The 11,211-nt window shown below is 39.2% G+C and overlaps 1 protein-coding gene across 1 annotated transcript in view; it reads right to left on the bottom strand.

Moving 5' to 3' along the window:
* Positions 1–7,707: 7,707 nt before the first annotated feature.
* Positions 7,708–11,211, bottom strand: part of cpsf2 (cleavage and polyadenylation specific factor 2) — a 43,383-nt gene continuing 39,879 nt past the window's right edge. The window contains exon 15 of the mRNA XM_060829348.1: positions 7,708–10,098. Within this exon, the coding sequence (XP_060685331.1) occupies positions 10,006–10,098 (93 nt within the window). The 3' untranslated portion in view covers positions 7,708–10,005. The remainder of the gene's footprint in view (positions 10,099–11,211) is intronic.

Below are 11,211 nucleotides of genomic sequence, written 5' to 3'. Positions count from 1 at the left end.
GTGACCTTTTATTATTAAATCAGCCATCTCTTGCAAAGCAGTGGAAGCATCCAAAGAAAGACAACTGAAAAGCCACAATCTGTGCAGCATAAGAATCACAAAGATCATCTCAGAAACCGATGATATAAACCATTGAATAGGCTCTGCAGTTTTTCTGCCCATAACTCTGTCTGTGTTGTATAAGAAGGATCTTAGAAGGGGATGAGAGTTTTAACTTGTAGTGTTATGTGCCAACGATGTCAAACTATTTACCTATAGCTAAAGTCTAATTACTTCTAATAAATGGTCATTCTTGTTAAGTGCAGAAACCCGATTTCTGTATTCTGTCAATCTGGGTCTGCAAATCAAGTAAACTGGGAGGTTTGTGTACTTATTTCAAAATCTTGACATCTATGATGATTCGAGAATAGTGAGACTTGATTGCTAGCACATAACTCTAGTGAGACGTAATATTCAGGACAGTCAAAGAGTTGGAACTGGTGTTCCTACAAATTGCAAAATGAAAGAAGTAGAGTGAATGTTAATTTAATAATGGAGGCAAGAGTTCAAAATTGGGAATATGTAGTGGATCAAAGTGTGAGGAAAATGCAACTGAGGGGGAAAAAGAATGTGGGAAATGATAAACAGGTGACAGGAAGGGATAGAGAATGCAGATAAACAGATACAACTAAAGATTACAAATATAATAAATGGACAAATCTGAAAGCACTTCATGTGAATGCATCTAAAACAAAATAGGTGAACTTGCTATACAAATTGAGATAAATAAGTACAATCTAGTGGCCATAACTGAGACATAGCTGCAGGATGCGACCTGAATTTTGAAGGGGATGTGGCTTTTAGGAAGGACAAGAAGCTAGGAAAGTTTACAGATGTGGCTCTGTTAGTCAAAGATAACAGCAGTTACAAGAGGACAGTAGTTACATTAATTCAGGAAACCAGGATATAGAAATAGTGTGCAGGGGTGAGGAATGATAAAGGCAAGAGGTCACTTGTGGGAGTTGTGTGCAGGCCCCCGTAACAGTAACCACATGGTCGGACAGTATCAAGGGAGAAATAATGGGAGCTTGTCAAAGGGGTACAGCAATATTAAATACCCGTTCGTAAGTACAGGGAAATGTTCATATGTCACATCATTAAAACTACCTCCACACATGGGATCGTGTTCTTTAGTACAACCATTCATCGTACTTACAGAAGGATATTAATACATTGGAAACAACTTCTGTTTTTGTTTCTGATTTATAGCATCCACAGTTCTTTCAGTTGCCTGCATTTGGTCAATATGCCTCTAAACCTTTCCTATCCGTATACCTGTCCAAATGTCTTTTAAATGTTGTAACTGTACCTGCATCTGCCACTTCCTCTGGCAGTTCATTCCAAATACCAACCACATTGAGTGAAGTTGTCTCTCAGGTTGATTTTGAAATTTTCATCTCTGATCTTAAACTTAAGCCCTCTAGTTTTGAATTCCCCTACGATATGGAAAAGACCTTTGCTATTTACCTTATCTATGCCATCATGATTTGATTTATTGTAATCACGTAAATCTCTACAAGGTCCAAAAGACCATAAGACATAGGAGTGGAAGTAAGGCCATTTGGCCCATCGAGTCCACTCTGTCATTCAATCATGGCTGATGGGCATTCCAACTCCAATTACCCACATTCTCCCCGTAGCCCTTAATTCCTTGTGACATCAAGAATTTATCAATCTCTGCCTTGAAGACATTTAGCGTCCCGGCCTCCACTGCACTCTGCGGCAATGAATTCCACAGGCCCACCACTCTCTGGCTGAAGAAATGTCTCCGCATTTCTGTTCTGAATTGACCCCCTCTAATTCTAAGGCTGTGTCCACGGGTCCTAGTCCCCTTGCCTAACAGAAACAATTTCCTGGCGTCCACCCTTTCCAAGCCATGTATTATCTTGTAAGTTTCTATCAAATCTCCCCTTAACCTTCTAAACTCCAATGAATATAATCCCAGGATCCTCAGCTGTTCCTTGTATGTTAGACCTACCATTCCAGGGATCATCCGTGTGAATCTCCGTTGGACATGCTCCAGTGCCAGTATGTTCTTCCTGAGGTGTGAGGACCAAAACTGGACACAGTACACCAAATGGGGCCTAACCAGAGCTTTATAAAGTCTCAGTAGCACAACAGTGCTTTTATATTCCAATCCTCTTGAGATAAATGACAACATTGCATTCGCTTTCTTATTCACGGGCTCAACCTGCATGTTTACCTTTAGAAAATCCTCGACTAGCACTCCCAGATCCCTTTGTACTTTGACTTTACGAATTTTCTCACCGTTTAGAAAGTAGTCTATGCTTGTATTCTTTTTTCCAAAGTGCAAGACCTCGCATTTGCTCACATTGAATTCCATCAGCCATTTCCTGGACCACTCTGCCAAACTGTCTAGATTCTTTCGCAGCCTTCCCATTTTCTCAGTACTACCTGCCTGTCCACCTAACTTTTGTATCATCGGTAAACTTCGCTAGAATGCCCCCAGTCCCTTCATCCAGATTATTCATATATAACGTGAACAGCTGCGTTCCCAGCACTGAACCCTGCGGGACACCACTTGTCACCAGCTGCCATTCTGAAAAAGAACCTTTTATCCCAACTCTCTGCTTTCTGTCAGACAGCCAATCCTCAATCCATACCAGTAGCTCACCTGGAACACCATGGGCCCTCACCTTGCTCAGCAGCCTCCTGTGTGGCACCTTATCAAAGGCCTTTTGGAAGTCTAGATAGACCACATCCATTGGGTTTCCTTGGTCTAACCTACTTGTCACCTCTTCAAAGAATTCCAACAGGTTTGTCAGGCACAGCCTCCCACTACTAAATCCATGTTGACATGTTCTAATCCGATTCTGCTCTTCTAAGAATTTAGAAACCTCATCCTTAATGACGGATTCTAGAATTTTACCAACAACTGAGGTTAGGCTAATTGGCCTATAATTTTCCATCTTTTGTCTTGATCCTTCCTTGAACAAGGGGGTTACAACAGCAATCTTCCAATCATCCAGGACTTTCCCTGACTCCAGTGACTTTTGTAAGATCTCAACCAACGCCTAAGCTATTTCCTCAGCCACATCCCTCAGAAGTCTAGGATGTAGCCCATCGGGGCCAGGAGATCTATCAATTTTAAGACCTTTTAGCAACCATACTCAACTCAGCCCCCTGACTCCCTTTAATTGTTGGGATATTACTCATGTCTTCCACTGTGAAGACTGACACAAAGTACTTGTTAAGTTCTCCTGTTATTTCCTTATCTCCCATCATTAGGCTTCCAGCATCAGTTTGAAGTGGCCAAATGTCTACTTTTGCCTGTCGTTTGTTTCTTATGTATTGAAAGAAACTTTTACTATCATTTCTAATATTGCTGGCTAGCCTACCTTCATATTTGATCCTCTCCTTCTTTATTTCTCTCTTTGTTATCCTCTGTTTGCTTTTGTAGCCTTCCCAATCTTCTGATTTCCCACTGCTCTTGGTCAATTTATAGGATCTCTCTTTTTCATTAATAGATTTCCTGACTTCCTTTGTCAGGCATGGCTGTCTAATCCATCCCTGGATAATCTTTCTTTTCTTGGGGATGAACGTCTGTACAATGTCCTCAATTATACCCACAAACTCCTGCCATTTTTGCTCTACTGTCTTCCTCGCTTGGCTCTGTTTCCAGTCTATTTTTGTCAGTTCCTCTCTCATGCCCTCATAATTACTTTTATTTAACTGTAACACCATTACATCCAATTTTGCCTTCTCTCTTTCAAACTGTAGACTGAACTCTACCATATTATGATTGCTGCTTCCTAAGTGTTCCCTTACTTTAAGTTCTTTTATAAAGTCTGGTTCATTACAAAGCACTAGGTCCAGAATAGCCTGCTCCCTTGTGGGCTCCATGACAAGCTGTGCCAAAAAGCCATCCTGTAAGCATTCCATGAATTCCCTTTCTTTGGATCCACTGGCAACATTATTTACCCAGTCCACCTGCATATTGAAGTCTCCCATGATCACCGTGACCTTGCCTTTCTGACATGCCTTCTCTATTTCCCGGTACATGTTGTGCCCCTGGTCCTGACCACTGTTAGGAGGTCTGCACATAACTCCCATTATGGTTTTTTTGCCTTTGTGGTTCCTCAATTCCACCCACACAGACTCCACATCATCCGACGCTATGTCATTCAGTGCTATAGATTTAATTTTGTTCTTAACTATCAAGGATCCCCACCCCCTCTGCCCACCTCCCTGTCTTTTTGATAAGCTGAAAATCCTTGGATGTTTAATTTCCAGTCCTGACCCCCCTGCAACCACATCTCTGTGATGCCTACCACATCATAATCATTCACAATGATCTATGCCATTACTTCACCTGCTTTGTTACGAATGCTACAAGCATTCAGGTAAAGTGCCTTAATGCTAACTTTCTTATCCATAGAGATATTGGAAGTCATAAGATGTCCTAGGTTATCCTTCCTTTTTGCTGCATTCCCAGTCTGCCTCGAGTTTAAATCCGCCTGCACATATGCTGTCCTGTTGCTTATCTTTCTATTTAACTCCATACTCCCTGTCGCTTTCACTTTCCCTTCCCCCCAGCTCAGAAGTTTAAAGTCCTACTTACCACCCTATTTATCCTCTTCCCTCGGACATTGGTACCTGATCGGTTCAGGTGGAGATCATCCCAACGGAACAGATCCCCTCCGTTCCAAAACTGATGCCAATGCCCCATGAAGTGGAATCCCTCTTTCCCACATCAATCCCTCAGCCATGTGTTTACTTCCCTAATTTTCTTATCCCTATGCCAATTGGCATGTGGCTCAGGCAGTAATGCGGAGATTATGACCCTTGAGGAACTGTACTTCAACTTCCTTCCTAGTGCTTGATAATCCCCAAACAGGTCCTCCACCCTAGCTTTGCCTATGTTGTTAGTCCCAACGTGGACCACAACAACTGGATCCTCCCCCTCCCGCTCCAATATTCTTTCAAGCCGGTCAGAGATGTCCCACACCCTGGCCCCGGGCAGGCAACACACCATGCGAGACTCCCAATCCGGCTTGCAAAGGATACTATCTGTCCCCCTGATTATAGAATCCCCTATAACAACTATTGTCTTTTTGCTCCCCCCTCTTGAATGGCCTTCTGCACCATGGTGCCGTGGTCAGCTGGCTCATCCTGTCCAGAGCACTTTTCCTCATCCGTACAGGGAGCAAAAATCACATACCTGTTGGACAAGGACAAGGGCTGAGGCTCCTGCACTCAGGTTCCCCCTACCTGCCTCACTTACAGTCATCCCTCAACCTCATATGCTCCAGGGAAAAAAGTCCCAGCCTACCCAGCCTCACCTTATAACTCAAACCCACAAGTCCTGGTAATACTCTGATAAATTTTTTCTGCACCCTTTCCAATTCAATAATATCCTTCCCAGAGCAGGGTAACCAGAACTGTAGACAGTACTGCAAACATGGCCTCACCAATTTCCTGTACAGCTGAAAATGACAATATTACGACTAAATATTCTGACCAATGAAGGCAAACGTGCCAAATGTCTTCTTTACCACCTTGTATATCCATGACACCAACTTCAAAGATCTTACTGCAGATTAAACTTAGAGCAGTCGTGATCTTACTGGCTGGCAGGGCAGGCTTTTACCCCTTGTTCATAGTTAATGACTTCTGGGTGTCACACATAGGAGGCCGAATGGATTGACTCCTGCTCTGTCACCTGCCCCCTCAATCGCAAATTAAAATTTACTTTACAAATCCCTAACTGATGTATAATCTCATCCCGGATTTTAAATTTTCATACATGTGGAAATATCTAACGCGCTAATGGGATGCACTCTGGAAAGGTCAGAAAATTATCATCTCCAACATATTCTCCAATGTTTCATTGAAGTAGCTTTTCATTTGTTATGAAAGTGTATGTGTACTGTAATAAATGTAGATGTTTTCATTGTACTTATTATAATTTCACTCATAATTGTTGCAATTCCTGTAAGTATTTTGTTTATTTTACGGGTACAATATTTTTTGACAAATAACTTGTACTATTACAAATCTTTCAATGCCACATAAAATTTCAAACAGAATCTAATGTAACATCTAGAATATTTAAGTACATCTTTTACCTTGAAGAAGCTTGCCCCAGACATCTAAATACAGCAATCTTACTTCTACATTCATATTGATGAAGAGGAAGTAATTCATTCTTTCCTGTCACACTTAAAATATAATACTCTTATCAAAGACTTATAATTCTGTAGAAATGACATTGTTTTGAGGCCTCTTCTAATATACCATTTAACTGACAATAATATGAAGTACATAGGGTTAGGATTAGGTCACCTAGTCCCTCAATCCTGTTCGACCACTCAATACGATCATGGCTACTGAATCATCTTTGCCTCATATTCCTTAAAAACTTTGGCTGCCAAGAATGAATGCAGAAAAGATGCCTGAATCAGCACAAGGCATACCTAAAAATTAGGTTCCAATCTGCTGGAACAGATGGGGGTGATATGGAATCAGTATTCTATCAGCAGAACAAAACAATCCTACAAACAAAGGACCAGATCACAGCTCTGCAGATCTTCCTCATCCAGTTATGAATAAATGTGAGGAATGAAATAATTAAGAGGAGAAGGCTCTATGAACTCCCCATCCTTAATGCCTGAAGAACCCAGCACTTGAGTCAGCTCCACATTCAATGAGAACATTACTGGTCTTTGATTTGCATCCCTTAATACTTCAGTCTCACAAAAGAAAATCAATCTCAGTTGCACAATTGTTTATTGATCAACATCAACTCCATTTGTGCAAGATAGTTCCAAATGTCTACCATTTTTTGAGGAAGAAGTGTTTCCTAATTTCAGTCCTGAAAGTTATGGTTCTAATTTTTCAACTGTGCTCCTAACTCTCGACTCCCAACCAGTGGTGTTTCTCCTAACTACTGTTATCTTCATATCTTAAACTCCAATGATATCACCCTTGAACCTTCCAGATTCCAGAGACTTTAATTATATCTTGCACCTATTCACATGTATCTGGAAATCAAGTCTCTTTGGTTTTTCACTGTTTCTAGCATTTCAGCATTTATAAAGTTTGGTCGAAGATGGATGACCTCACATTCTCATTCACTTAATCTATCAGTGTCTCTTTAAACTTCAGATTTCCAAAATACACTGCTTACGATACCATTCAACTGTGTGTCAACACCAAATTTAGATAAGCGGCATTGATCATCAAAATCATAAATAAAATTAAATGTTACCCTTTGTTTTTGAACAGAAAGTTATGTAACAATATTATTTCATGTAGCAAACATTTAAGCAGAGTAATTAGTGGTAAATATTGAGACATAGAAAAAAAGCAATGCATATGTTGTGTGTTAATTGTAAAGTTATCTTGCAAATGAAGTGCATTCAGAAATCTATCCTAGCTAATTACTGATCACACAATTTGTTTGTCTAAGTTTTGTTGACTAGCTAAAGATTGCAAGGGTCTTTTATTTTTCTTGAACTAAAAGTGCAACTGAAATACTTCAAGCTGCATGGTGCATAAGAAGCTACAAGAAATCAATTTATAGCTATCATACAAATTTAAATAAATTTGACCGTCCTGAGGCAACATTCCCTGAATCGAAATAAAATAATCTTGTGAAACAACTAAGTTTGGTTCCATAATAAGAACAAAAGAAGTTACACAGTATTAAGGATACAAACGGGTGGAATTTATTCTGAGGAATGGCAGAGGAAACATTTTAATAGCAATTAGCCCTGTTTCATAGGTCACTATTGAAAATGGAATCAGAAAATGAATTGAACATAATTTATCCTCTGAGCCTGGTTGAGTGCATTGTTATACAGGCATTAACCAATCAATTGCTAGTGAAACTATGTTTTTACCACTTATAACTTATTTATGCCTTGTTTTCAAGATTAGCTTCCATTTCAAAACAAAATATGCCAGAAATTATACAGTGAGTCTTCAACATTTGTAAACAGAATACAAATGGACATTCCTAACATAACCACTTGACAGAAATCCTAATATGAGCTAACCAGCCACAATGTGCAATTTGTCTACTACCAAACAGCAGCAACATAAATCATTAAGAATCTGAAAATGAAACAATATTTTATTGGCATTTTTATTTCTTGCATATAAAGTTATAAAATCTTACACATAATGTGTACAGTTTTTTTTTAACTGAGAGATAGCATCTGGGAGACTACATATTTTGTAAGGTGAGAAATAAAACATTTAAAATAGTTACCTAGGAACTTCCATTATAGGAAGTGTTGGTCAGCATTTTTCAACTGTTTACATTTCTAATTGAGGCACTATTCTGAGGTTTGCAATATTCTGCCACATCAGGAAATCTATGCCCAAATGCAAAACATTGTTAAATTCAAATATTGTGCTCCAATAAATATTCTACTGACCTGGATGTATTTTAAATGAAATCTGAGATGTCAGAACAGTGCTTCTCCAGTATGCTGTACCAGAGTCAATAGTATTTACAAATGTATGATTTAGGAGCAGCAGTAGGCGACTTGATCCCTTGAACCTGCTCTGTCATTCAAGAGGATAATGGTCACCTTTAATTTAATAAAATGTCAATTTTATTTGTAACCAGTGAATTTGTATTTTCCTAGTTTTGTAATGCTGTAGTAAAGGAAAAGGAGCTTCCTTGGGGCATCCAGGAGATCAGACAAGGCACATTTTCAAAGGAGCAGTTTCTTATGCTTCCTCTCTTTAGATTTGTAATCTCCTCCAATTTATTTTTGAATGTGGATAATAGATAATGTAAGGTAATACATGAAATTGTTGGTGAACAACTCTCATCAAAGTACAGTTCACCTTTGACTTTTTTCCATTATACTGTTTTTTACCCAAAAAAACTAATAACTAGCTCTCAGAATAGTTTTTCCTGCTCTATCTTTATTATACTAGAATTTCAATAATATGAAAATACAACTGTGCAAATTAAAAATTATACTTTCAACATACCTCGAATGATCACAGTATGATGGGTAGTAGGGATACCACAATTGATCTCAGCATCCCTCAGTTCCAAGACTCAATTCTTCCAGGGCTCTTGGAATGATTTCTTATAAAGAGGGACCCATAGAAAACTCATGTGACTAGATATCAAGGATAAGATAGGATATCTCTTACAGTTAAATAAATCTCCCAACACTCACCATCATGGACTACAGTTTCCCATAAGGGACGAATTTGCCAAAAGGAAATTTAAAGTAGTTTGATAAGCAATTTAATTACTCATTTCTTGGGATTCAAAGTTAAGTCAAAACCTTAACCTTAACCTATAAACATAAGTTCAAATTTAAATTACCCTTTATAAATGTATTGTAACTATTTACCAAAACTCTTCAAAAGAAAACTGTATGTTGATGAATTCAACAATTATAGCTTTACTAAAACCTAATAACCAATCTCAAAAGCTTTATAATAACAATGTTATGGTAGTGAATAATAACTCACAACAAAATACAACCTTGGATTCTCAAAAACATGAAAAGCATTAAAATTATTTCAAGCTGCATCAGCTGAAAAACTATCCTTCAGATTTGTCCAAATTTTTTCCCTCACTATACAAGGGATTAAGCCAATTTTTCACAAACTAATAGGTTGAACGTTGGGATGTTTTGACAGTTTTATCAGAAAACCAGGTAAAATAAATCTTGTCATTCTTTGTATAGTTTTTGAACCAGTGAAATGTACTCCATGTTATCACCGAGAAAATATAGTATAAGAACTGGTGAAGACAGAACATATTCAGATTTAACAGAACAGTTCCACACAAATTTCTTCTGTAGAGTTGAAAGAAAACAGATCCAAATTATGAGCAAGTGCTACTGCATCAGGAAAACATGTCCAAGCTTTTGTTTTACATGTCACAAATATTTTCCAACACAGTGATGATTGAGGAAACCCCATGAGAGTAAAATCCAATGTCTTTCAAGATTATTCCATGTCCATTTACACAATTGCGTATTGTTCATATAAGAGGTCCCGTATTTTATAATAATCTTCACATAAACATCCCTCCAGTCCAATACGTCCTGTCTCAGTCTGCAAAGAAAATACAAAGTGCAATAAGAACTTAAAAGTGGATCCATCCCCACTTCAGAAGCAATTGTAGGAAAATAGGTCTTAGGAGCAGAATTAAGCAATTTGGCACTTCAAGTTTACTCCAACATTCAACAAATCTCAACTCAACTTTCCTATCTGCTCCCCCATATCTCTTGTTTCATGCAGGAATCACAGAAAACTAGTATGTAGGTACAGCAGGTAACTAGGAAGGCAAATGAAATTTTGGCATTTATTGCGAACAGAGGATAAAAGTGGGGGATATTGCTGCAACTGTGCAAGCATTAGCGAGACGACACCTGGAGTTATAGAACATAGAACATTACAGCGCAGTACAGGCCCTTTGGCCCTCAATGTTGTGCCGACCTGTCATACCAATCTGAAACCTATCTAACCTACACTATTCCATAAGACATAGGAGTGGAAGTAAGGCCATTCGGCCCATCGAGTCCACTCCGCCATTCAATCATGGCTGGTGGGCATTTCAACTCCACTTACCTGCATTCTCCCCGTAGCCCTTAATTCCTCGTGACATCAAGAATCTATCAATTTCTGCCTTGAAGACATTTAGCGTCCCGGTCTCCACTGCACTCTGCAGCAATGAATTCCACAGGCCCACCACTCTCTGGCTGAAGAAATGTCTCCGCATTTCTGTTCTGAATTGACCCCCTCTAATTCTAAGGCTGTGTCCACGGATCCTAGTCTCCTCGCCTAACGGAAACAATTTCCTAGCGTCCACCCTTTCCAAGCCATGTATTATCTTGTAAGTTTCTATTAAATCTCCCCTTAATCTTCTAAACTCCAATGAATACAATCCCAGGATCCTCAGCCGTTCCTCGAATGTTAGACCAACCATTCCAGGGATCATCTGTGTGAATCTTCGTTGGACACGCTCCAGTGCCAGTATGTCCTTCCTGAGGTGTGGGGACCAAAACTGGACACAGTACTCCAAATGGGGCCTAACCAGAGCTTTATAAAGTTTCAGTAGCACAACGGTGCTTTTATATTCCAACCCTCTTGAGATAAGTGACAACATTGCATTCGCTTTCTTATTCACGGACTCAACCTGCATGTTTACCTTTACAGAATCTTCGA

The sequence above is a fragment of the Hemiscyllium ocellatum genome, chromosome 8 (genome assembly GCF_020745735.1).
Source record: "Hemiscyllium ocellatum isolate sHemOce1 chromosome 8, sHemOce1.pat.X.cur, whole genome shotgun sequence".
In the NCBI taxonomy this organism is placed as follows: domain Eukaryota; kingdom Metazoa; phylum Chordata; class Chondrichthyes; order Orectolobiformes; family Hemiscylliidae; genus Hemiscyllium; species Hemiscyllium ocellatum.
Note: the sequence above shows the minus strand (reverse complement) of the source record. Positions and strands in the feature narration are given on the sequence as shown.